At 37.9% G+C, this 27,662-nt stretch overlaps 1 protein-coding gene across 9 annotated transcripts in view; it reads left to right on the top strand.

Moving 5' to 3' along the window:
* MYO6 (myosin VI) overlaps positions 1-27,662 on the top strand; it is a 151,448-nt gene that overhangs the window by 53,616 nt on the left and 70,170 nt on the right. For all 9 annotated transcript variants that reach the window (XM_079780285.1, XM_079780284.1, XM_079780283.1 and 6 more), the window contains exons 2-7: positions 10,495-10,637; positions 15,274-15,343; positions 19,205-19,278; positions 22,816-22,945; positions 25,069-25,174; positions 27,371-27,426. In XM_079780285.1, the coding sequence (XP_079636411.1) occupies positions 10,521-10,637; positions 15,274-15,343; positions 19,205-19,278; positions 22,816-22,945; positions 25,069-25,174; positions 27,371-27,426 (553 nt within the window). In that variant the 5' untranslated portion in view covers positions 10,495-10,520. The remainder of the gene's footprint in view (positions 1-10,494; positions 10,638-15,273; positions 15,344-19,204; positions 19,279-22,815; positions 22,946-25,068; positions 25,175-27,370; positions 27,427-27,662) is intronic.

The following is a 27,662-nucleotide window of genomic DNA, read 5'->3' as shown; positions in this document are numbered from 1 at the left end:
GAATTGAGGAATGGACCTAGCTTAAAACTTCAATCAATACATTGGGCTTTCTAAGGTTATATTTGAAAATACAATACTGTAACTTTTGTAAAAAATGGTCAGTCATCAGGACCATGGCTGTGATCAACTGGACCTATAACTATTAAAATCAGAAAGAGTGTCATAGTTGGCCTAGATATTTAAAAAAAATGTTTTTATTGATTTTAGAGAGAGGGAAAGGGAGAGGGGTAGAGAGAAACATTGATGGGCTGCCTCCTAGAAGCCCTCTACTGGGGATCGAGCCCGCAACTGGGAATTGAACCAGTGACCTCCTGGGAATTGGGCGTGTGCCCCGACTGGGAATTGAACCAGTGACCTCCTGGTTTATGGGTTGATGCTCAACCACTGAGCAACCCTGGCCAGGCAACATTTTTCTCTCTTGATTTCTTAGACAGAAAAACATTAGAATTCACTCAATAGCTAAACCTAAAACAGTGGCTGGCACATAGTAGGTATTTAGTTAATATTCATTGAAAACTAAATGAGTGAATATAAAAATTATTTATTAATTAAGTTGAGGTAGTCAGTTTTTAGATCTGTTATCTTGAGATGTTTTCTTTATTTCTTTGTTGTGACTCTGGACTTAGTGATAGGTGTTGTCTCCCAATTGTTAATGAATGTTCATTACTGATATAACCAAGATATTCACAATAAAGTTTAATGCTAATGGTTTTTAAAAACTTGATTTGAGAGAGAGAGAGGAAAAGAGAAAGAAACATTGGTTTGTTGTTCCACTTCTTTATCATTCATTGGTTGATTCTTGTATGTGCCCTGACTGGAGCTTGAACCCACAACTTTGGCATATTGGACAACGCTCTAATCAACTGAGCTGCCCTGCCAGGGCCAATACTAATGTTTAATGAATGCATGATACAGTATTATATAAATTCAGTAATTCCCATACTTCGTAAACTAGCTGAACGAGATTAACTTGAAAATATTTTCTAGGAAGGCATTTTAAAAGGTAACTTAGTGACTAAAGGGAATCCTGCTGAGATATTTTTGAGAATTTTGGTGCACAGAGAAGTATTTTTTGGATTGAAATGCTCAGTGAAAGGTTGTACTAGGTACACAACAACATCAGCAACAGCCAACTGTTACGTGGTGCCCAGTTCTCTCACAGTGTCTGGACACCAGGGAAGCTAATAGCCTTAGGACACGCTGATAGAGATGAGAGAAGTTGCCAGTTTAAAGCTTGTGTGCCAAGGGTGCACATAACATTCTTTTGATCAGCAGGGCTAGGGCCTGGCCAGATGAAAGAGTAGTCTTTTTAGAAGGCAAATTTGATACATCTGCATCACTCCCTTACCCCCAACTAGATTTTAAGATCCTGGAGGGCAGGGATTTTTGCCAATCTGTTTACTGCTCTATTCCAAGTGCGTGCTTTCCTATTATAAAGATCCATGAGACCAGACCATGTCTCTATTTGCCCATCATTACATCCCTATCACCTAGCAGTATGTGGTACATAGTAGATGGCTAAATAAATAAGCCAACAGAATGAATGACCCTGGAAGGCAGTCTTAAGCATTCGTCTTAACTCTTTAATGCTTTTTTTCTATCCTTTTTGGTATCTTATTCCAGATCTTCAGACCAACTCTAAATTACTTTTAGCTAGTGCTCAATTTCTAATACCCTAGCTCAGTGATGGGCAACCTTTTGAGCTTGGTGTGTCACACTTCGCCAAAAAACTGAGCATAACTCGGGTAGTGTGTCACTTTGAGGAAAAAACATTATTTCGCAAATGTTTCATCCTCAGGAGCAGCAGATGTTTCATCCTCGGCGGCTGCGTGTCATCAGAAATGGCTATGCGTGTCAGTGCTGACACGCGTGTCATAGGTTCGCCATCACTGCCCTAGCTAATAAGATATAAGGCATTATAATTATCACAGGTATAATTTTTAAAGGATAATCTTTGAAGGTAATGGTGACATAACAGGCGATGGCTCTTATTTTGTGGTATGGATCTGCTCTTCCTGCTCATAGCACATGGTCATTATTGGAATCGTCACTGGAGTTGCAGAGAAAAAAGAATAATGATGTGTATATATATTTGTCACTCCAGCCTCTAGTATGTTTGCTTCTTAGAGAACCTCTTGGGGATAATGCTTCTCACCTTTCAACAAGAATAAATGAAAGGTGCCCTGGCTGGTTTGGCTCAATGGATAGAGCATCAGCCTTGGGGGGTGGGGGGGTGGAGTCCCGGGTTCGATTCTGGCCAAGGGCACATGCCCATGTTGTGGGCTTGGTTCCCAGTGGGAGGCATGCAGGAGGCCGCTGATTCTCTCTCATTATTGATGTTTCTATCTCTCCCTCTCTCTTCCTCTCTGAAATAAATAATTATATTTAAACAAAAATAAAAAAATATGTTTAAAAATAAATGAAAGGTTAGTATAGTACCTCTGAAAGACTACAGATTGCCTTTTATATATTACTTAATGACTACTTTTGGGCTTACTGTAAAAATGTCTGTTGTTAAATAAGTACAAAAAACAATAATTTTCCGTTGATCATAGGGTATTATAGAGCACTCCCTCTCTTTTCCTGAATAACTTAAGGAATTTAAAGGTTCCAGTGATTCTTACAGTTCTTTTTTTTACTTTGTATTTCTGTAAAGCATATGTAGTCAGCCTTTCATATGTTTTAAGTACTGCGAGTTGAGACTGTCTTTTAAAAATTCCCTTTACAATATCTTTTTAAGTACTCTTTATATGGAAACATGATTATAGAAAGTGTGAAGGGTAGAATAAGATAAGTTCAGATAAGAATCTAGGCCAGATTCACCTGGTCCCAGGGCAGTAACTGTCTTTGATGGCAGCACTCAATGTGGCTGTCTCTGGGGTCAGACTGCTCCAGTTCGGACTGGTAGTTTGCCTAAGTATAGAGTTCTAAGTTGGAAATCATTTTCCTTCACTATTTAAAAGGCAGCAGGTTGACTTCCTGCTTTCAGTATTGCTGAAGCCATTTTGATTCATGATCCTTTGGCTACGACCTGTGTTTTTGTCCTCTTTTTTTCTCTTCCATTTCTAAGGAAATGTGTAGCATCTTCTCTTTATTTCTGGTGTTCTGAAATTTGAAACGGTGTCTTTTTTCCAGTTATTATGTTGAGGACTTATTGGGTATTTTGGCTAGACTCTAGAAAATAATGCCTTTCAGTGCACCTGAATTTTTTTTGGCTGTTTTAAAGCATTCTCCCCCCCCTTTCTCTCTCTCTTTTTTTTTTTTTTTTAAAATATTTTTTATTGATTTCAGAGAGGAAGGGAGAGAGAGAGAGCGTGAGATAGAAACATCAATGATGAGAGAAAATCATTGATCGGCTGCCTCGTGCATGCCCCCCACTGGGGGGGGGGGGGAATCTAGTCCACAACTTGGGCATATGCCCTTGGCCGGAACCGAACCCGGACCCTCCAGTACACAGGCCGACGCTCCATCCACTGAGCCAAATTGGCCAGGGCCCTTTCTCTCCTTTTAAAAGGAGGGGGAAGAATGTCTGCTTTTTCTGGTATTTTGATGCTGAATCTTTTTACTTCTCTCATTTTCATATCTTTTTTCTTCTACTTTTTCTTTCTCTCCCCCGCACCCCCCAGCTTTCTCTTTTTTTCCTTGTTTTTTTCTGAAAAAAAAAAAAAAAAAATGGCCTCTACTTCATTTTCTATACCTTCTAATGAGTATTTTGTTATTATGTTGTTAAAGGAAAATTAGTCTGACACTTGTTAAAATAACAAGAAAGACTTTATTCAGGACTATTGCAAAAGGAGTGTATTAGTCTGCATGGACTGCCTTAACAAAAATACCAAACTTTGGGTGGCTTAAACAGAAATTTATTTACTCATAGTTCTGGGGGCTGGAAGTTCGAGATCAGGGTGCCAGCATGGCTGGGTTCTGGTGAGGCTCTCTGGCTTTAGATGGCCACCACCTTGCTGTAAGCTCACATGGCCTTTTCTCAGTGTGAGTGTTTGGGGGTGGGGTGGAGGAAGGGGTGAAGGGGGAGAGAGAGAGATCTTCTTTTTATAGGGTTACAAATCCTATTGGATTAGGATCTCACCTTTATGATATTTAAACTCAGTTACCTCCTAAAAGTCATATCTCCAAATATAGTCACATTGAGGGTTAGGGCTTCAACATATGAATTTCAGGGGGGTTACAATTTAATCCATAGCAAACACATAAATTCAATCTGTAACGGGGTTATTACAATATAGGAGAGAGATCATGCTCAAATTCAAATACAGCAAAGACAGCTGGGGGATTTATAGCCAATGAGCCAGTGGATACAAAGTAATTAGGAGGAAATAGCAAGGGTAGAGGATTCTTGCTGAATGCAAGTCAAAGGTAGGGGGTGAAGAACTTGATCAGCTAGCAAGGCTAGAGGGATTTCTCTACACTGGCTTATTCAGGCCCAGCAAGGACAGGGCAGACATGGAAGGCCTCGTTGAGACCTAGTCAAGACTGTTCAGAGGAGCCCAACTAAGGTTGGTCAAGGATAAAGTTTTTGTCAGCACCTCGCAATTTTTGCATGCATGCCTTAGTCGTTTTTAGTGTTTCTCATGCCAGAGACCCTCTGTTTCCTCCAGAGAATAACCTCTAAGCATCTCTTGGGGTGGTGTGGGACCGGGAGTCATTTGCCCAGCAATGTGGAGTGTGTGTGTGTTGGTGTTAGGAAAGCTCTTTCTCAAACAGCTTTCACCTAGTCTTACTTATGTTAGATTTTCTCTTTGCACCCTTGGTTCCAGAAGTATCTCTATACTGTAGTTTTTATGTCTTTTGAGATTCAGTGGTATAATTTGGGTTGTTTTTCATCTTTCCCATTCCTGGGGATTCACCTCTCTTGGGTTTGCGGTCAGTTGTCTCTCCTCTCAACCATTTGCTTTCCAACTTCCAAAATGTTGTTGTTGTCTCCTCTTTGGTTCTCCCCATCCTTGTGGACTGATGTCTTTTTAAGGAATTCCTTTACTGTAGATGAAAGGTTTGAAGAAGAATATTAGATGTGTGCCTTTAAATCTGTTATCTTAGCTGGGAAGTTGCAGCAAATGGTTCTGAGTGGGGAAGCAATTTGAATAGTTCAAGGGAATTTGCCATTCTTTCTCCACTTTGGGGGCTTTGCTTGCTCTTATTTCCACCCCCCATACTTAATTATTCCTCATGACTATTCTGTAATTTCCCTTTGAATTTCAAACTATCACAAGACCATTTTCTTGAACTTTACTGGTGGCTTCAAATAAGGGATGTGGGGAAAGAGGTGTGACTACCATCTATTGGGTGTCATTAAAATAGCGATCTCAATTTTATGTCACTTAATCCTTATAGCAATTCTATAAGGTAAGTGATACTATCACATATGGGTAAGGATGAAGATAAAGATCAGAGAGATTAAGTAACTTGCTTAAGAGCTAGTCAGACAGTGGTGGAGCTTAGTTTCAAGTCTAGGTGTTTGTTTTTTTTAAAAATATAATTTTATTGATTTTAGAGAGGAAGGGAGAGGGAGAGAGAGATAGAAACATCAATAATGAGAGAGCATCATTGATCAGCTGCCTCCTGCATGCCCCCTACTGGGGATTGAGCCCGCAACCTGGGCATGTGCCTTGACTAGAAATGGAACCGTGACCTCCTGGTTCATAGGTCGACACTCAACCACTGAGCCACCATGGCCTGGCTCAAGCCTAGGTTTTAAGATCTTTCAACTCTTTCTAGTCTGCCATGTCCTTTTACTCCTCCCAAACTGTGAACAGTTTATTCATGCACTCAGTGAATACTGAGTTGCCTGCTCTGTGCTGGGCCTTGGGGACATTGAGAGTATAACCCGACAATCAATGGGTCTGTGCTGCCTATTACTACTTGAGCCAATTAAGCAGAGACGGGGTTGAATCATATATGAGCGTTTATTCCAATACTGCCGGCAGTAAGGGAGAACAGCAGGTCAACCACAAAAATCTGCTCTGCAGCCCCCCCCCCCCCCCCAAATCAGCTGCTTATATAGGGTAGGACAAAGATTACACAGGGGAATATGGATTATAGGTATGGGAAAGTAGGAGGCTGGGGTGGGACTCCATTGTTTGGGCAACAAGTTTTTAATCTTTCCATGAGAATGGACTGCATTTCAAGGTTGACTCCCAGGCCCCGGGGGCATACAACTCCCAATCAGGTCAGAATGTCCTTTCTTTAACCAACACAAGACAGTCATGGTTAACAGAGCATGATTATTTCCCATAACCATAGCTAGTCCCCAGTGTTCTATTCTTGCCCCTAACAACAGGACTGCCCTGATGGTACACGACTGACATGATCAGATTTACTGTTCAATAGGCTTTCTGGTCATCTGTGCAGAGGCAAGAATAGGAGTAGGCAGCTAAGTTCATTACAGAAGTCCTGGTAAAGGGCTGTCTTGGTTTTGACTGGGATGGCAGAGGAGATAAAGAGAAGTGGGTGGATTTAAGATACATATTGGAGATAAAGCTGACAGGATTGGGGGGAGGTGGATTTGGAAGGAGCTGCAAGAATTGAGGGTGACTCCAGGTTTAATTTGAACTGAGTGTCTTTACTGATATAAGAAAGAACAGGGTGATGTGGTGAACAGAATAGTAGTGTAATAATAACAATGTTACGTTTATTAGTTATATCCATTGGGAGATGTCCAGTAGGCAAGTAAACATCTGGGAACTCAGCAGTATTCTGGGTTGGAGAAAAAATTTGGGCATCCCTAACATATAGATGATATTTAAAGCCACGGGACTAGATCTGATTATCCAGGGAAAGGGTGTAGGTGTTGTAAAATAAGTCTGAAATAGTGTTACTGATTCATTTCTATAGAGAATCCTCATTTAATTTTTTAACTCGGAATTACACTTACACCTAATAGCATTTGCTGCATGGGAAAAGCAAAGCCCAACATGTAGCCATGGCCTGAAGACATTAACCAATAATCATATTGCAAACATGCCAATAATGAACAGTTTTTTGATTGAGCTATATACCAAACACCCTTGACTTTCATGGGAGACTAGAACTGAGAGTATCAACATGGTAAATCCCAGATTTAAAAATGCCACGTAAGAGGAGACTTATGGCACACTCAAGAACTCTTCTTTAAGCATAGATAAGTACTAAAAAATTCCCATTGAGATACTAAAACCAGACCATCTGGACTCAATCAATAGCTCATTCATTATTACACATTGTTTCATAGAATCCAACCTCATTTAAATTAAATATTTTATACTAGGGCACTGGTTCTCAACCTTTCTAATGCCGCGACCCTTTAATACAGTTCCTCGTGTTGTGGTGACCCCCAACCATAAAATTATTTTCGTTGCTACTTCATAACTGTAATTTTGCTACTGTTAATGAATCATAATGTAAATATCTGTGTTTTCTGATGGTCTTAGGCTCTACAGCAGCGGTTCTCAACCTGTGGGTCATGACCGACAGGTTGAGAACTGCTAGCAGGGTCAATTAAGACCATTGGAAAACACAGATATTTACATTACGATTCATAACAAAATTACAGTTATGAAGTAGCAACGGAAATAATTTTATGGTTGGGGGTCACCACAACACGAGGAACTGTATTAAAGGGTCGCAGCATTAGAAAGGTTGAGAACCACTGTACTAGGGGACCAGTGCACGAATTCATGCACCTTGAAAGGAACTGTGAGCTGTGAGGCTATGGTGGGCACAGGGTCGGGTCTCGACCCTTCCTCCACACCCTCGCCTGGCTTCTCCCGCCACATCCCCCTATTGCCTCTCTGCTGGCATCCCCGCTTCCCCATGTTGACAGCGCTGGCCCCGCTCGCACCCACTGAAGGCACAGAGCGATTGGGACCAGTGCCAGCAGCAGGTGCGAGCGGAGGCTGCTGCCCTGATCACCCCTCAGGAGTAGGGGGAGGTGGAGAAGCCCTGAGAGGCAATCGGGGTCGGCAGTAGGTGCGAGAGGTGGCTCCGGCGCCAAGCAATCGGGACTGGCAGTGGGTGCGAGCGGGGCTGGAGCTGGCAGCAGGTGCAAGCGCTAGGCAGAACCATGGAGCACGGAAGCAAAGAATTTTCAGTAATCACTAGAGGCTCACCCCATGACAGCGACTGGCACCCCGCCTTGGTCTGGCAACCCCGCTTACCTGCTCCATTATCCTGCTGCAGCCAACACCTGCCATGTTCCGTGTGCGCCCTCTGGTGATCAGTGCATGTCATAGCAACCGGTTGTTCGGTTGTTCTGCCGTTCAGTCTATTTGCATGTTAGGATTTTATATATATACCAGAGGCCTGGTGCATGACATTCGTGCACTGGGGTGGGGGGGTGTCCCCTCAGCCAAGCCTGCACCCTTTAGCAGTCCAGAAGCCCTAAGGGGGTGTCTGACTGATGGCTTAAGCTGCAGTCAGACATCCTTAGCTCTGCTGCGGAGGTGGGAGAGGCTCCTGCCACCACGTCTGTGCTCACCAGCCGTCAGCCCGGCTTGTGGCTGAGCGGCGCTCCCCCTGTGGGAGAGCACTGACCACCAGGGGGCAGCTCCTGTGTTGAGAGTCTGTCCCCTGGTGGTCAGTGTGCATCATAGTTGTTGCGCCCTTTGGTTGATTTGCATATTACCCTTTTATTATATATACTAGTGGCTTATTGCAGGAAGATTCCTGCAATAGGGCTTCCTGTTGTGCTCTCCCCTGCCCAGCCTGCTTGCCTCCCTTCTCCTGCTGCCCCGCCTGCTTGCCTCCCTTCTCCGCTGGCCCCTCCTGCTTGCTTCCCTTCTCCGCCGGCCCCGCCTGCTTGCCTCCCTTCTCCTCTGGCCCCGCCTGCTTGCCTCCCTTCTCTCCCAGCCCCGCCTGCTTGCCTCCCTTCTCCCCCGGCCCCGCCTGCTTGCCTCCCTTCTCTGCCGGCCCCACCTGCTTGCCTCCCTTCTCCCCGCCCCGCCTGCTTGCTTCTCTGCAGCTTCGCTCCCTTATGCAATGCTTGGCTTTCTACACTGTCTTGATATGCAAATTAACTGCCATCTTGGTTGGGTTAATTTGCATACTCGCCCTGATTGGCTGGTGGGCATGGCTTGGGCTTAGCGAAGGTGCTGTCAATTTGCATATTACTCTTTTATTAGGTAGGATATGTATAGATGTCCTGGACCCTTTCAGGTACTCTCAAAAGACAGAATTATACACACATTCTTTTTTTTTTTTTAAATATATTTTTATTGATTCTTTACAGAGAGGAAGGGAGAGGGACAGAGAGCCAGAAACATCGATGAGAGAGAAACATCGACCAGCCGCCTCCTGCACATCCCCCACTGGGGATGTGCCCGCAACCAACGCACATGCCCCCGACCGGAATCGAACCCAGGACCCTTGAGTCCGCAGACCGACGCTCTATCCACTGAGCCAAACCGGTTTCGGCAAGACAGAATTATAAATATTAGTTCTGAGAATGCCAAGTTGAGAATGCCAAGTGTGAAAGAAGCTTTATAGGAACACTTGAAAAATTGATCAGAATTCACAATAGGCAAAAACTGGAAACAATCCAAATGTCCATCAACAGGACAGAATGTAAACAATTGTGGCATAGTCGTTCAGTGGGCTAGTCTACACACCAACATGGTTGAATATTAGAAACATTCTTTTGAATGAAAGAAGCAAAACACAAAAGCAAATATCCTATATGATTTCATTTACATAAAATTTAAGGAAAGGAAAAAAGTAATCTATGATGATAGGAACCAAACCAGTAGATGTCTGTGGGGAATAGGGAGTGACCAGAAGGAAGCACGAGGGATATATTGAGTGGGTGTTTGTTAAGTGGATATGTCCATTTGTCAAAACTCATCAACTTTTGTATATTTAGAATTTGTACATTTCACTGTATATAAGTTCTACCTCAGTAAAAAAATAAGAAACCAACAGAAACAGTATGCTGAGTGGTTTGTGAAGATGTGTATAGGGGACACTTGGGTGAGGCATCTCTGTAGTCTCAGATTGTCAGGGAAAGTTTCCAGAGGAAGTAATCTCTCACATCTCTCAAATTTATCCCTTGAAGTCTAAACCAACTTATTGTTCAACTCTTAGCTGACTTAGCACAGTAACATTCATTCCCTAGGATGACTTTAATTTTTTGTGCAATCAGAATTCTTTAGGTCATGAAAGGGAGTGCTTTTATAAATCACACTGGGACAATAGGTAAAACCTGAGGCCATTGTTCTCTATGTCTGTACTGGTCAAAGTGGAGTACTCTACTGCAATGCAACTGAAGGGAGGAGGTAGCAAAGCAGGTGGTACCTGAGGGTATAGCAGTCTCTGCTTGGTCCTTATCTAAAGGTGGATGGGGGAGGGAGAGGCAGTGTGCAGCAAGGTGGGAGGGGCCGTGGATTACCCGTGGGAGGGATAGACATGCATTTCTATGAATTGTAGTTTACACGTTAATTTTTAAAAAAGATGTATTTGTGTTTTATTTTCAAAGTTATTTATGTTGCTTTATTTGTTCCTTTGAAACAGGACACAGTGGATAGCTCCCTTCAGAAATGGAGGACGGAAAGCCCGTTTGGGCGCCACACCCTACAGATGGATTTCAGATGGGCAACATTGTGGATATTGGCCCTGACAGCTTAACCATTGAACCCTTGAACCAAAAAGGCAAGGTGAGTTTCTCACAAAGATTTCAAAATTTGGTTTCTTTTTATCTAGGTGTCTCCCTTATCAATGAGGTAGATATTCCTAGCACAGTGTAATAGGGGAAATCAGTTTTCTGGTAAGTGAATCTTAGTTTTCTGGTGAGTTATGTGATTAAATCAGAAGTACATACCCTAGGGAAATATTGGTGCCTTAAGATAAAATCAGACAGAAATTCAGTGAGCCTTTCATTATCATTTTTTAAAGGGGAAAAAAGCATGATAAAATATATCATTCTTCTTTATACATATTACTAAATTTATTATATATGTGATATATGCAACATGTTACAAAGCAAAAATATGAAAAGTGACTGGCATTATATTATCAAATTTTGCTTATTGCTTTAGCTTCTAAACAATTCTTTTAGGCTTTTTATTAAATTTATTAACATGGGATTGGAGTAAATGTATTTCTAATAAGTAAAGATATTTAAATCTGAAACATACCAATCTATTGCTGTTTTTGCTCTAATGATAGTTTTTTAAAACAGGAAAGCATACTTTAATTTTGTAAACATGATATCTATTTCCTTTTATGCTTTGACACAGACCAGACAGTATTACAAAATGGGAGTTGGGGAAAAGGTGACTTGGGTCCCTTTCAGTATGTCAGGTCTCTTTTTGTGGGAGATCTTTACAATTTCCAGTTTAATTTAATATTCCTGTTAAAGGTCTTCTGACTAAATTTTGTTGATGCCATTTCTGTTTACTTTTGCTCCGCGAATGTTCATGAATAATTTATATTCTGCTGATACATGGTTAACTAATGCCATATGACTGCCTTCCTTCTGGGAACCTTAGAAAAACAAGGTGGATCCCTCATGAGTCTTTTCACAGAGAAAACTATTCTGTTACTGTAAACAACCTGGAACCTAAATGCATAATATATAATGTGGCATGTTAGAGGCGGCCAGTTAAAGATACCCTCAGGGAAGCAAAGACAAAGTGTTCCTAAGTTTTCTCTCTTATTAACAAGCACTTATTTGTACTTACAATGCAGTATATATTTAAGAAAATGAAAGAGTCAAAACAATAAACTCAATTTATTTTTATTTAAACTTGGAGGGGAGGAAAAACTTTCCTCTATTAATTTGGGCCTAAGAATTAAACTGATGTAAGACAGATTTACAGTAGAAAAACATACAATTTTTATTAAATTTTCACATGCACAGGGGAGCCTTCACAAGAAGAACTGAAGAAGTGCCCAGAGTGGAAAGCTTTTATCCCTTTTAGACAAAGAAACTATTTGTGAAGATGGGATAAGACAAAGGAGTTTGGGTTAGGGGCAGGAAATTGAGGTTAGGGGCAGTCAAGTGCTTAGGAAGGTAAGGGTTACTATGACAAGGTTTGTTTGTATAGATTTCTCTTGGCCTCTGTTCCCCTCCTTCTGGTATAGGGAGGGCACTTTGCACATGGGATTTTTATGTCCTGTTTTCAGGAATAAAAAGGAGGGTCAGAGTGCCCATTTTGCACCTTCTATTTCTCAAGTGCCTTTAACGCAAAATAATTAATACGCTAAAGTAGCATATTTTGGGGTGACAGAAATTTAGTGAGCCTTTCATTGTCCTTCAAAGTCTTTTTTCATTTCTGTTTAACATATTTATAAGGACGGTAAATCAGAAGGCCAAAATGGAATGAAAAGTACACATGCTACTTACGTATATTGTTATTTAGGTATATTCTGTTATATCCGTAGGTGACAACAGTTTAGTTCAAGCATAGAAGAAGTTTGATTTATGATATCTATGCCTTTTCACATTTTAAATATTTTACGTGCTTTCAACTGTGCCTTATGAGTATTAATCAGGTACACACATTGAACCAATAAAAACACTTAAAATGTAAATTGTAAGCCATGAAAACTGTGGATCTGATAATTCTATAAACTAAAGTTGAAGCTTCTTTTCACAAGCACTTTTTGAGGTATAACAAATTCTCAATAATTGCTTTTAATCTTAATTTCCCCCTACTTCCTGATTGGAGTCTTAATAAATTGTAAAGTATAATCATAATCATGTGGTTAAAAGAGCCACAAGAGAAGCAGTCTTTTGCCTAGGTAATTCATGGTGTGGAGATCATCCACTTTTAAATATTAAGGAATTAAGTCCATAAAGTGATGGCCAAGTCAAGTAGTTAGTTCTATTTGCTGATACAGTACAAGCATAGAAGAGGGAATGATTTAATTCTAGTGGGGAACATGTCTTTGATGATAGCAATGGCTTTTAAAGATTTAAAAAAATCTATTTAAGAAATAGATTTTACATTGCATTAGGTATGTGTAGTGTGTGTGTATATTTATAAGAAATAGATTTTATATGTTAGCAACTATGTGTACTAGTATTGTGTGTATTCATAAATGAAACAATTGGTAAAATGAAACATCCTTACTGCATGTGTGCATTCTGATATTTTCTAATGTTTTTTATTTTGTTAAAAATGCTGTCTTAAATGTCTAAATTGATTTTATGTTCCATATTTGCAGACTTCCCTTCAGGCTAGAGCCTAATATAGATGGCATTTAAGGGTTGATATTTTCCTTCCCCTGTCTACTTTGCTAGTCTTATCTTTTGTTAACCAACAGTTGCCCCCTCATACTCTTGCCATATACTTATTCTTGTGTATTTTTTTCTCTTTCTCGTTCATCCTTTCCCTCCACAGTGTTTATCAAGCCACCCCCCCCATCCCCCCCCCCGCCTCCCAGGAACTAGGCTTTGCTGGGTGCTTTTTGTTGTTGTTCACAGTGCTCTTTTTGCCTGGAATGCCACTCTCCATAGCCCTTTGCTTAGCAAATATTTATTTCCAAGACTCTGATTGAGGTCACCTCTTTTATGATAAAAGTTTTCACAGATACCAGATCCCTCTCCTCTTCTCCTCCATGCACTAGAATTTACTGTTGATTACTCCTTCCTGGACGAGTGGTATACATTCTTAGCCTGCTGTAATACTTTATTGGAGATATTTGTTCACTTTTATTTCCCCCTCCCTGCTAGGTTGTAATCTTCTCAAGTGCAGGGACAAATTTATTCATTTTGTCATTGGAGCTGATGCAGTCTGATGTGCTGTAGATGTTTATTGCTGGTGATCATTGTGTGCTTTGTTACATGATCTTCTCTAGGTAGGAGAAAAAGCCTTCTTCCTGGGAGAGAAAACAATTGCCTTATGCAAATTTTCTCTTTCTCATTGAGGCCATGGTAAAGGGGAGAAGATGAGGTGGGGTGGCTGGTGATCATTTGGAGGATGAAGGAGGGCTATCTTTCAGGATGCATTACTGGCCATTCAGCCCTTGTCTTAACCTCCCCATCTAGGAACTCTCTGTGCTCCACCTCTCCCCCATTTTCTGACCTCCTGGAGCTTCTTTTATTTCATGTGGCTCCTAACAGGATAGAACCAGCTCCTAACAGGATAGGCCTTGCCCCATTGCCACCTTCATACAGGCACATAGGACTATGACATTAGCAGTTTACTTTAGAATGCTTATTTCTGTAGAATTATTATTATAATTTGTAGATTGTTTTATATTACCACTAATATACTTAATGTACATGATGAATTAGGTTCAATATTGTGATCTGTCCTCTAAACCTTTCCACATGTATAACACTAAGAACATGTGACTGGATTCCAAATTATTAACTTCCAGAATATATAGGGCATAATAGTTTTCTAATTTGGGTATGACTAAATTGAGCTACTACCAGCAGCCTGGATTTACTCTGTAAACTATAGCAATAGCCATATCTTATACGAGTGTGTGTGTGTGTGTGTGTGTGTGTGTGTGTGTGTACACATATATTTATATGTATGTAAACCTACAAATATTTTAAAATAATTGAACAATTTTTTTCTTAGAGTTTTATTTGATAATTGATGTAAACTTTAACCACAAAAGTAATTATAATTGAGTAATTATAATTGCTTGAGAAGTATAAAATTATAGATTACTGTTAGAATGGCATGGTTAAAATAATTCTCTTTAGATGTAATTTGAGATCATTTTTCTCTTACAAGATACTATCTTAATTCTAGAATTTCTACCAAAATATTTAAGTGACATAACAGATATATACTATTCATGCATACCTATTATTTTATGGACCAAATAGTTCTGGATAATTTTTATATTTGTAGCACATATCTGTATAAGAATTTGTGTCTAATATGTTTTATTCAAACAATAGCATTAATTAAATAATAGTGTGTTCTGTTGGTATATCTGATAGATTAGATAATATTTCCTTTTTAAAAGTAAAATTGCTATAGTATATACAGACATTAGAATTTTTATTTAAGAAGTTGTTAGTAGCATACCCATATAAATTTAATATTAAGATACTTCATGTTTTGTCTTAGTCTATATATTAGAGCATAGGCTTTCTAATTGATTTCCCTTATTGATTTCATGGTCTTAGTAATAATAGGTAAGGTTTTTTAGTGAAGTTATTATTCTGTTTTTGGGTTAGTGACTTGTTAAATAGTAGGATCTTGTATTATATTTTAATGAAGAGCATATTGTTACCATTATTACAATGTATGCAACCAATTAAGCTTCTTTATTTTTCTTACTACTTATAAACCTATAATGAACTCTTGTTTTGTTTGTTAGACATTTTTGGCTCTCATAAACCAAGTGTTCCCTGCAGAAGAGGACAGTAAAAAAGATGTGGAAGATAACTGTAAGTATCAAGTTAAAAATAGTTCGCATCCCAGAAAAGAAAATTGTTCCTCCAAAAAAAAAATTAGTGTTTATATTACTAGGTACACGATACTGGTTCAGAAGAAATGTAGCCCTTTGACATGAAGATTCGTGTGAATGGAGGAGCTCAAAGGCCCTGAATTTATTATTGTCTTACATTTGCACTTTGGTGAAAAAGTCTCTTGAATGTCTTTTCTAGTGTCGTGTCAGTTGTGTAAATGTAGGGAATAGTGATAATTTACCTTGAAGTCTGTTCTGAAGATCTCTTGAAAATTATTTTGAACCTCTTCTAGAATCAGATGATATTTATAGTAGTATATGTTTAATAATTTGGAGGTTGAATCAAGAGGACCTATTTAATGTCATTGTTTGAAGGAAACAAACATTTTAAAAAATATTGTGTAGTAAGTACTAATTGAAAAATTGATTCCAGAACATTACATTAAAATGAAACATTATTTTGACATAACTATCTTAGTGTGTTTGGTGGAAAAACCTTTATTCAGTGAATAAGCCATGTTAATTCTTGCGTTTTCAAGATTAAGTAGTAACCATATTTCATTTTTTATTTGGCAATATTTAAGAGTCATATCCGGTTGCCATGGATTTAATCGTATCTGACATAAAAAACTCTTCATTTAAAAAATAAAGATGAGCCCTAACTGGTTTGGCTCAGTGGATGGAGCGTCGGCCTGTGTACTGAAAGGTCCTGGGTTTGATTCCAGTCAGGGCATGTACCTTGGTTGCAGGCACCATTCCCGGTAGGGGGTGTGCAGGAGGCAGCTGATCAGTGTTTCTCTCTCATCGATGTTTCTGGCTCTCTGTAAAAAAATCAATAAAATATAAAAAAAAAAAGATGAGAGAAAGGAATCTATTTTGGCCTCATTGAGTTTCTTTGGAGTTCACATTTGAGGGAGCCTGTAAGATCCGCATATGTGAATGGGCATTGTGGAGTAGAGTCATGGTAGAGCTGCAGACACAGGGAGAGCCTGAGTTCAGATTCCAACTCGCTAGTAGGAAGCTTTCTGCCTATGGGCAACACATCTCTCCTCTTTCAGCTTCTTATCTGTAAAATGGGAGTAATAATGTGTATGTTGCATGTCTGGGGATGTTATATTTAAAGTTGTTGGCATATTTTTAAACTCTGGTAGCTGTTATTATTAGGTGTAAGAGATTGAGAAAAAAATGTGCTATGCATAAATGTTCTTTGGCTAACCTCTTTACCTTCTTTTATCCAGTCCTTCCAATCCCTTGCCCTCTGACCTCTGTTAGTCTGTTCCCTGTATCCATGCCTCTGGTTTTATTTTGTTCATTAGATTCCACATATTAGTGAGATCATGTAGTATTTATCTTTCTCTGACTGGCTTATTTTGCTTAGCATAATAATCTCCATGTTCACCCATGCTGTCACAACAGGTAAGAATTATTTTTTTTCTACAGCCATGTAGTATTCCATTGGGTAAATGTACCACAGCTTTTTTATCCACTCATCTACTGATGGGCACTTGGGCTGTTTCCAGATCTTAGCTATTGTAAAAATTGCTGCTATGAACTTAGGGGTGCATATATTCTTTCTGATTGGTGTTTTGGGATTCTTAGGATATATTCCCAGAAGTAGGATCACTGGGTCCATATCTTTTCTTAATTCAAAGGAAAGCTGCCATTAAAGCTGTTAGGAGGCTCCACCTACTTTTTACTCTGTCTTATTCTGCCATAAGTGCCATTAGAAAACAGTGAGCCATGTGTTTTTGGTAAGTGAATTGTCTGCACTGTATGAGTGTAGAAGCATGGACAGTCTGAGATAGGTATAGCAAGAAGCTCTTATTTGACTGAATTGGTTAGGTGTTGAGTTGTATGATAGGCATAATTCATTGTAGGCATATATACAACTCCAATGAGGAACCAAGCAAAGAAGCAAGTGAATTAGGCAGAATCCTGCTCTCAAAAGATCTGGTTTAGTAGCCAAAACCAGATATACAACATTTCAATTGCATTACTGGCAGTCTGTGGTCAACACCATAAAGAAAGTACAAAGAAGCAAGTAATTCTAAAGATGGTGCTGGTGAGAATGGGGAAATATCATTTGTGAGACAATCTTTGCATTGACCTTAATGAATAGGTAGATTTTTGACACCTGAGATGTAGAGGTGGAGTTCAATGCATGGGTGATATTTGGATTTAATAAATAGTTTAGTCTGTCTGTAAGATCATATTAAAGCAAGCTGTAGAAAATTATATGAAAAGGTTAGCCGAATTTGCAGCTTTAACATGGGCCCTGAATACCAGTCTTGAATATGAACTTTGGTAGATGATCGAGACCCACTGATATTTTTTGATGAAGAGAAGTATTTAATTAGGGTACCAGTTTAGTTAATGTGCTGAGCAGTCTGGATTAAGGAGGAGAGAGGCTGAGGCAGTAGACAATTAAGTGGGTGCTATGATTACAAAAGAGGTAATGTGACCTAAACTGGAACTGGGGCAGTGGAAATGGAAAGAAAGAGGAGACATATCTGAGATTTAGATTATGCTAATTTTGAGTGCCTACCATGAGTCTGGTAATGTATTACCTACACACTTTATTGCATGGTATATAAAGAATCGGAAACTGGTTTGGAGCAAGAAGGGAGAAAAAAAATAGATTCTAAGTATTGACTAAGGTTTGTAGTCAGGTGGTGCTAATTATAGAAACCAAATGGTTGGGAAGAAGAGTAGTTTTGTCTACTCTAGCATGTGGTGGAAATGTAGAAATGGAGCTCGGAGATTGGAGGGCTGGGTGAGTAAATTAGGCTGGACGAATAGAATATGTCAGAGTGTGTGCATGTGAGTGTGTGTGTACATATTTATGTATATTCTGACATATCAATAGAAAAAGCATCAGAAAAACAAGCTTTCTACCCTGATTCTGCTATTAACTAGCTGCATATCCTGGGTTAAGATGTATACATATTTTCAATCTGTGGTTGGGAATTCAAATATGCAGAGAGCTGATGTAAGTTATATCTGGATTTTTAATTGCAAGCGTAGTTAGCATTCCTAACCCCAAGTTGTTCAGTGATCAAATGTATAATTTCTTCAGGAGTCTTTCTTCGTCTTATCACTTGTGAGGCACTGGCTGAATGATCTAATGGTCCCTTCCCCTTCTAAAATTTTATCTTTTGTGTTTTTCTGTAAAATTCTCAGTGTCAGATTAAATTAGTGTCATCACCTTGTTGTGTCACAAGTGTATTAATATCAGTGCTATCTAAAGCCCTACCTTCTTTCCACTTGAATTGGGCACCATTTTTTAACCAGCCTTCATTAATGTGTACTCACCTGGTACTCACTAGATATACTCAGCTGGTTGGAAATTTATTGTTTATAAATATAACTGTAACACATATGTAAACTGGGTATAGTTTATTTATTGATTTATTTTTATTGATTTTTAGAGAGAGGAAGGGGAGAGACAGAGAGAGAGAAACATCTAAGTGAGAGATAAACATCAGTTGGTTGCCTTCCATATGTGCCTCTGCTAGGAATCAATCCCAAAACCTAGGTATATGCCCTGACGGAATCGAACCCGAAACCTTTTGATATACGGGACGATGCTGCAACTCCCTGAGCTACATTGGCCAGGGCTAAATTGGATATATTTTATTTTTATTTTTTAAGTTATTTATTTTTAAACTGGATATATTTTAAATTGGCCTCTTGGGTTTACATATACCAGGGTTTGAAAACGATGGAATTAAATCTAACAGGTGAATTTTAGCTTGGAACAAAGTAATTTAGATTAAGATAGTGTTATTTTACTTTATTTTTTTCTTCCAATATCTAATGATATATGCATTTTATGTCTCAGGTTCACTAATGTATTTAAATGAAGCTACACTTCTCCACAATATCAAAGTTCGATACAGTAAAGATAGAATTTATGTAAGTATTTTACCTATTATTTAAGTTTTTGTTGGATAATTATGTTACATCATAGGATGTAAAGCTTGAAATTTTCTAACAGGAAATCGTATTTGATCTGAGCCTGTTGAATAGAGTGAGTTCTATGAGGATAAGGATTCTTTTCTAATTTACTGCTGTAACTCCAGGGCTTACAACATGAATGGTACATAGTAGGCATGTGGTCGATATTTGTGGAATAAAATAATGAATTCAGAGCATCATCTAGTATCTTTCAGATTTAAAAATGTTTAATTTTTATTTAAAAACCACTAATTATTTGGGGTTTAGATTTCTTATTTTTGATATATATCTGTAGATCTGTTTAAAAAAATTAAAAAAATATATATTTTATTGATTTTTTACAGAGAGGAAGGGAGAAGGAGAGGGAGAGGGATAGAGAGTTAGAAACATAGATCAGTTGCCTCCTGCACACTCCCTACTGTGGTTGTGCCCGCAACCAAGGTACATGCCCTTGACCGGAATTGAACCTGGGACCCTTCAGTCCACAGGCCGACGCTCTATCCACTGAGCCAAACAGGTTAGGGCCTGTTTAAAAATTTTAAAAGTATTTTTATTGATTTCAGAGAGGAAGGAGAGACAGAAAGAGAGAGAGAGAGAGAGAGAGAGAGAGAGAGAGAGAGAGAGAGAGAGAGAGAGAGAGAAAAGCAAGCATCAGTGATGAGAGAATCATTGATCGGCTGCCTCCTGCACGCTCCACACTGGGGATCTAGCCCGCAACCCAGGCATGTGCCCTGACTGGGAATTGAACTGCTACCTCCTGGTTCATAGGTTGACACTCAAGCACTGAGCCACGCTGGTCAGGCTAGATTTGTTTAATTAATTCACTTTTCACATTGTTCTGCAAAGAATTCAAGGCATCCTATAAAAAATGTATATTGAAATGAAAAGCTTGGATGTCAAAAAATGTAAATTACACTAAAGGCAGTACCTGAGGAAATAATTAAGAACACTGAAATGCTGCCCACACAGCCTAAAAAGTTGTAGTATACCATTAAATCCTAAATAGATACCTACCTTAAAAATCGAGAATATTAAGAAATGAAAGAGAATGCTTTTAATGTAAATAGATTTGCACCAAATTATTCATATTGATAATGAACTAGTATGTTTTAATTATAATTACTCATTGTGCACATTAAAGGTTTTATTCTAATATGACCTAGTTGTGGATTCCTTTGTTGGCTGGAGATAAATTACCTACTGTAGTTCTCCTGTTATAAAGATGGGACTCTTCATTATTTTTGAACGAAGAACACACATGGCTTCTTTGACTCCTCCTAGATCAAATGACAGTTTTAATCTTTTATAACACTATCAATTTGCCTAATTGTACTTACTTAATTCTGACTAAATTACCTTTAGTCTTTGCCATCTGTCCAAGTAGTGACAGCTGGGAAATAGAAATAACCTCGTCTTTCCCAAAGGAGTTTATTTGCCATCTTTCAGTTCTACATAGCACAGTTTTAAGCCTTCACTCTCCTCCTTTATTTTTTTCATTATCAACTAAATAAAGGGTATACTTAGATTGATATATGGCTATTCTTGAGTAGAAATATATTTAGGAGCAAAAGTCACTCAATCAGCAGACTGCTGTTGAGCACCTGATGTGTGCTAAATGCTGTTTTAAGTATCAAAATAATACAAACTTTTAAAATTTGTTAAAGCAGTTTAACAAAAGTTGACTGAATATAACCAGGAAACATGCATCTTTCAGATAGAATTGGCCACTATTTTTTGTGTGTCTTATATTATTTGGTGGTGGTAGACCAATCTTACATATTTAAACAAATTTTGATTGATGTCTCTTAAAGTTAGGAAACTTTTTTATAGCTTTACAGAATCATCATACTTCTTAAAAATTGAGATATTTTGTTTTTATTTGGGATGTCTATACTACAGCTTAATACCCATAGGATTCTGATTGGTCTTTTAATGCTTTCTGTGTTGCAGTGGTACTATACATGACTATTAATAACTGAAGGTTTACATGCAGCATTAATTGTATTTAAAAATTAGTTGTCTTTTTTACACATTGAGTTTAGTTGGCTTACAAATTTTTGCTGGATTGCATGGTTGATAAAAAAATTATGTTTGTGAAATTTAAGTTTTTATTTCTCATGTATAATGTTTATATCCCTCTGGAGAATTTTAGGTTTATTCCTAGCTTTTTGACCCTCTGTTCATAAGATATGTATGCAGGTGGGCAAATGACCTCTGTTAGGTAGTGGCTTTTGGCTTCATCAGCTCTTGTTTAGAGAACCAGTATTTCCAAAGTTAACCAAAGCCAAGAGTGGTATGTTTTTTCCTAGCCAATTATGCCTTTTAGTTATAAAGCCATTAAAAATTAGCAACATATAAATATAGTTATTACATTATAATATATGTAAGAGAAAGAAGCGGTTTGGAATAAGAGCTTAAATTTGATATTTTTATATTTCTCATCAACCAGAAGTATCACTATTCTCTCTTAGACTTGAATATAACAATAGCTAACTCACTTTAACATTTGCATTGGTTACTAAAATCTCTGTTATTTTCCTTTTGTCTTCCATAGAAATACAATTATCTGGAATTTCTTATTTTTTACCCCACTCCAGGAAACATTTTTGGGAACAGTCACTGAATTTGAGATTAGTAGTCTGAGAGTTCAGGGTTTCCGCATCATTTCCCTTCCACAACTAGACGTCGAAAAGAGAAAAATATGGTCCTGCCTGTCCTAGTTTGACCAGTAAACCACAACTAATTGCTAAACCACAAGTCTCTTTCTGCCCGCAGGGAATTTTATAAATCCTATTGGTGCATTTTTTTGGCCTTTTAAAGCCACAGTTATGTTCCAAATTCAAAAGCAAGCTTAAATTGTTCATTAAACATTTAGCCCGGCAATATTTTAGGTAATGGTTAGCATATGTTGTTTTGCAAAATCTGGGACCAAGTGATCATCACAGAGCTAAATCAATTCTTGTCATTCAGTAATGGGAATAGGCCTAGAGGATCCTACGAGCTGTATTAAACTCTTCAGTAATAGGGTGAATAAAATAGTCCAGGTGAGGAATATTAATGACCAAAACTCGGGCTGTAGGAATCGAACTGGGAGAGTAGATTTCATAAGAAGAGTCAACAGAAGAAGGCTGAGCCTGAGGCTTAGAGACTCAGCTCTCTGTCTGTGATGACTTGGTAGTGATACCATCAACCTGGATAGCACATGGGAGGAGACTGTTTTCTTTGAGGCAAAAGCAAGTCAAGAGAAATAATCTTGATTTTGGATGTGCTGAGTTTGAGATGAGTATGGGATGAGAAGATACATTTACTAGTATTGAGCATTAGAGAAATATGGGTCCTGTAGAGATCAGGGAATGTGTAGGGGTAGAAATGCAGATTTGGGAGTATAGCGAATTGAGGGTACTTATTTGCTGTATTTTCTCCCCTATGAGCCTTGTTTAGTTTTAAATGAAAATAGTAATTGGAAAATTCTGTATTTATGCTTTTCCTATTTAGACATATGTCGCCAACATTCTGATTGCAGTGAACCCCTACTTTGACATACCTAAAATATATTCTTCAGAAACAATAAAGTCTTATCAAGGAAAATCTCTTGGGACAATGCCACCTCATGTCTTTGCAATTGGTAAGTAATTTCAGTGCATCTTAGTTTTTATTTTTTCTTACATTGTATAAATGTACACAGTTTTTTAATGGATTAACAGAAGATATCATGAATTTAATATGTATTTTGGAGCGCCTGTATGCATTTTGAATATATCACCATTGTTAGGAGCACGCAGTTTACACAGGGTGGGGAAGAATATTTCATAACCAAACCATGGGGCAGTTTATATCATTATCTTTGTTCAGTGCCTGTGTCCTCTTTAAGTGTGTCCAGCCTTTAAAAGTAGGACATAATAAAAGCTGACCTCAGGGGTTCACTGCAACCTTTGTGACTCCTCAACACTTCAGTTTCAGTTTACAAGTGTCCTCCTTTACAGCTTGGAGGCCTAGGCCTTCTGCTCTTCCCCAGGACATCACTTGTGAGCATGTTGCTTGGGCTGGACCTGAGCTGTAAGAGCAGATGTCTGCCAAGCCTCACTTGACATCAGGGTTTTTTAAAGTTGAAAGGACTAAAAATGGTGTATGCTTCATATCTCTGGGGAATCTGTATGGGAAGACAGCAGTATCTGTCTTTGCCTTTCTCAGGCGTTTTTTCATCTTAAAGCACTCCAGTTCTAAGGAACGGAGAGATGGAGTTATTTGACCCATAGTTGGTAGCTGCAAGTACAGAGATGTTAGCTAACCCTTTGGATCCAGACATAACGAGCAGTTACTTAACTGATGATATATTTTGGTTCTGATTCTTAGTGCAGCTGTTTCTCTTTGGGCTTGCACTTCATGCCTGTGTTTTGGCATAACTAGGCCTCATGAACTTCCAGATTTGGCTGACTTGTGTGCTGTGTACGATTAGGAGACGGAATATGTCAGCCAAGTCCAGTGCAATGGCAGATTGACTTTGATTCTAAGATGCTTTAATGGGCATTGGTATGTTTTCTGTCAGCTACCAAAATGGTGCAAAATCCTTAGAACCTGAATGTGAGCAAGTTCCTTGCTGGAGAGACGTTACATGTTTAAAATGTAAATAACCTGGCTTTTATTTTTAGTTGTTTACTGCTAAAGAATGTATTTACAAGGACTCCACAAAAGTGGGTGGAGCAGATTGCTGAAAAATTGGTCAAAAGGATGGGTATACTCTTGCATGTAGTTTGCATTTGGTCCTTAGAGTAAAAGTCACTAGTAAAGCCTGCTTCATTGGTAAGGATAGCAATATTTTAATTTGAGACCACTTTAACAGAATTAAATCATGCTCAACTTATATATGTCTAGTCTTACAATTTGAGATACTTTATAGCATAAATAGTTGGAGTATAATGAAGATAGTTAAAAATTAAATATATATATATATAAACAGTTGCAAATGTGAACAAATTAAAGCAGTTAATTCTGCCTATTTTTGAAATGCTGATAAATTTTACAAGATGTTTAAATTGAGTAATAATATTACAGAAAAAACACAGATTTATTTTGCAATTATGTATTTTTTTCTCCAGAAGAATTTTTGGTTGCCAGATTTTTTTCCCAGAGCTCATAATTGATAGCTCATTAACGTCTTATTTTTCTCTGAGGACTTCATTAGTTATTCATAGTGAGAATTTTTAATCTCTGCAGATCTTCTCTGATACTGGGAAGAACTGAGCCACAGCTCATAATATGGAGACATTCTAGTACAAACATAAGAGTTGTTTATTTGGCTTCCACATTACTTAGCTGTCAGAATCATAAGCTGCCAGACCATTTAAAGTAAATACTTTAGAGATATTTTGAATACTTTTGAATGCTTTTAAAAATATATATATATTTTTATTTATTTCAGAGAGGAAGGAAGAGGGAGAGAGAGAGAAACATCAATGATGAGAGAGAATCATTGATTGGCTGCCTCCTGCATGCCCCCCACTGGGGATTGAGCCCACAACCCGGGCATGTGCCCTTGACCAGAATCAAACCTGGGACCCTTTAGTCCACAGGCTGACGCTCTATCCACTGAGCCAAACCAGCTAGGGCTGAATGCTTTTATTTAATTATAAGCACACATTTATAATTTCTTTAGGAACAATTTCTTTTTGGTAGTAAATGAATTTTCTGTCATCTAATAAATCTATATTTGATGCACTGTTCATCATTAATGTGTTATTTTGACTCCAGCTGATAAGGCTTTTCGAGACATGAAGGTGCTCAAGATGAGTCAGTCTATCATTGTATCTGGAGAGTCTGGAGCTGGCAAAACGGAAAATACAAAATTTGTTCTAAGGTGAGAAATATTGAACTAACGTAGAATAAAATTTGAACAGGTTGATTTTTTTTTATTGTGATAAAAATGTATAGCAAAATTTACCATCTCAACCATTTCTAAGTGTACAGTTCAGTAATATTCAATATATTCACAATGTTTTTCAGTCACTTTCCAGAACTTTTCATCTTGCAACACTGAAACTCTGTATCCATTACACAATTCCCCATTTTCCTCTAGCTCAGCCCTTGGCAACCACCCTTATATTTTCTGCTTCTGTGATTTTTGACTACTCTAGATACCTCTCATATAGGTAAATCATACTGTGTTTGTCCTTCTGTGACTGGCTTTTTCCACTTAATGTAATGTCCTCAAGGTTCATTTATGTTGTAGCATATGTCAGAATTTCCTTCCTCAGTAAGGCTGGATAATATTCCATTGTATGTATATATTACATTTTGTTTACCCAGTCATTTATCTTTGTACTCTTGGATAGCTTCCATTTCTTGGCTACTGTGAATAGTGCTGCGATGAATATGTTATGAACAAAGAGATACAAATATCTCTTTGAGATTGGTTTGAACAGGTTGATTTTGAATTTCTCTGCATGTTTTATGACCTAGTTTAAAATAGTGGGCTGTATCCCTTTTATTATATGTTATGATTATTATGTTTTTAATTTTATTGGGGTGACATTAGTCAACATGAACATATAGGTTACATGTGTGGAGTATTTATTTACAAAATCTGTATATAGGACCATGTGCCCACCACCCAAAGTCAAATCTTCTCCTGTCACCTCATATTAGGACCCATTTCTTCCCCCACCCCTTCCCTCTGTCAACCACCACACTGCTGTTTGTGTTCGCAAGTTTCAGTTTTATATTCCACATATGAATTAAATCATATAGTTCTTAGCTTTTTCTGTTTGACTTATTGCACTTTGCATAATGTTCTCAAGGTCCATCCATGTTATTGTAAATGACGCTATTTCAAGCAGACACCTTATGTGGAAGCTAAGCTCTGTAGATTGAAAACTATTTCTGACGTTATTCTTTTGAGGATACTGGAGAAGACCAGTGCTGATTAGGCAAAGGGAAATCTACGAATATTCCTTCAAAACCCAACCTTTACATTCTGTTCTCAATATTCCCCTGCAATTAGTATAGTTGAAACCCTTTTTTTTACATTAGCTTATGATGACTGGCCTTATTTCTACTTCTCCACAACCTTCCTCTCAGTGTATCCCCTGTGCTGCCGTCAAATTAAACTCTACACTTTGTTTAAAATCATAGCATTTTAAATACAGAACAAACAGTAGTACTCATTATAGTTTAATTCTTTCAATTTACATACTCAGGGATGTTAAGTCTAGTGTTAAAGCTACTGCTAGGACCAGGGAATGCATTCTAAATTCTCACCAGGGTTGTTCTCATGTATTATAGTTCTTAGTCGATAGCTGTGTGGTAGATCCCTTTTTCAGATTTTGCTATTTCTTAATGCAAATGTATATGTTATTTAGAGTTGTTTATATGAAACCAATTTGAGCTTGTTATTGCCTGTTATATGTATGCGCAATTCTTGTTAAATGAATGCTTCCTAATACTCTTGGAATTCTAAGTGGTTCAGTTTCTTTTTCTCTTGTATGTAATAGTCATAGTAAGTCTGAGGTTAATATACACCTTTGAAAATGAACAAGTAAGAAACTGTAAAATTATGGAGTAAACTTATAAGTCAGAGGTTACTCTGTTTTGAAATGTGCCAGGCAAGTAGTTGTTCTGTCATGTTTTATCTTGCACTGTAACAACATGAAGAGTGGTAATATCCTAGTTGTTCAGTGGCAGATTACTGTATTTTATCTAGCCAGAGAGATTGAATTAATAGGCTATTACTAAAGATTTTGTAAACAAATGCAGAAATGAATATTCCTATGTGAAATGTATGGCATATTTAAAACCAAATGGTTAAAGTCAGAATATTCCCCAGAACAGTTTTTAAAAAATAATGTTGATTTAGATGTTAAGGCAATCCAGACAGATTTAAATGTTTAAAGAGCTGTAACAAAATAGTTGCATTTAAACATAAATTTGTGATTTTAGATAACCAGTTACAACGAAGATCCAGGTTTAAATTTTACATATATTAAACAATATTAGAATAGTAATGTTAAAATTATAATTTATAGTCATCTAAATTTTTATATCATATTTTAAACAGATATCTGACTGAATCCTATGGAACAGGTCAAGATATTGATGACAGAATTGTCGAAGGTATTGTTAATTTTAAAAATTATTATTTTATGTTGTTAGATATGTACGAGAGAATCCTCTCTAAGTGGTCTGGAATATTCTCCCAGAGACCCAAGATTCTCCCTTCAACAAATCTTTACTCAGATACCATGTTCTCATTTACTTAATACCTGTTGTCACTCCTTCCCCTCCACCAATGTAAATGCTAAGATGGCGGGAATATTTATATATTCCAAACCTCTGGTGTAGTGCCTGAT

The sequence above is a fragment of the Cnephaeus nilssonii genome (assembly GCF_951640355.1).
Source record: "Cnephaeus nilssonii genome assembly, chromosome: 9".
Classification (NCBI taxonomy): Eukaryota; Metazoa; Chordata; class Mammalia; order Chiroptera; family Vespertilionidae; genus Cnephaeus; species Cnephaeus nilssonii.
Note: the sequence above shows the minus strand (reverse complement) of the source record. Positions and strands in the feature narration are given on the sequence as shown.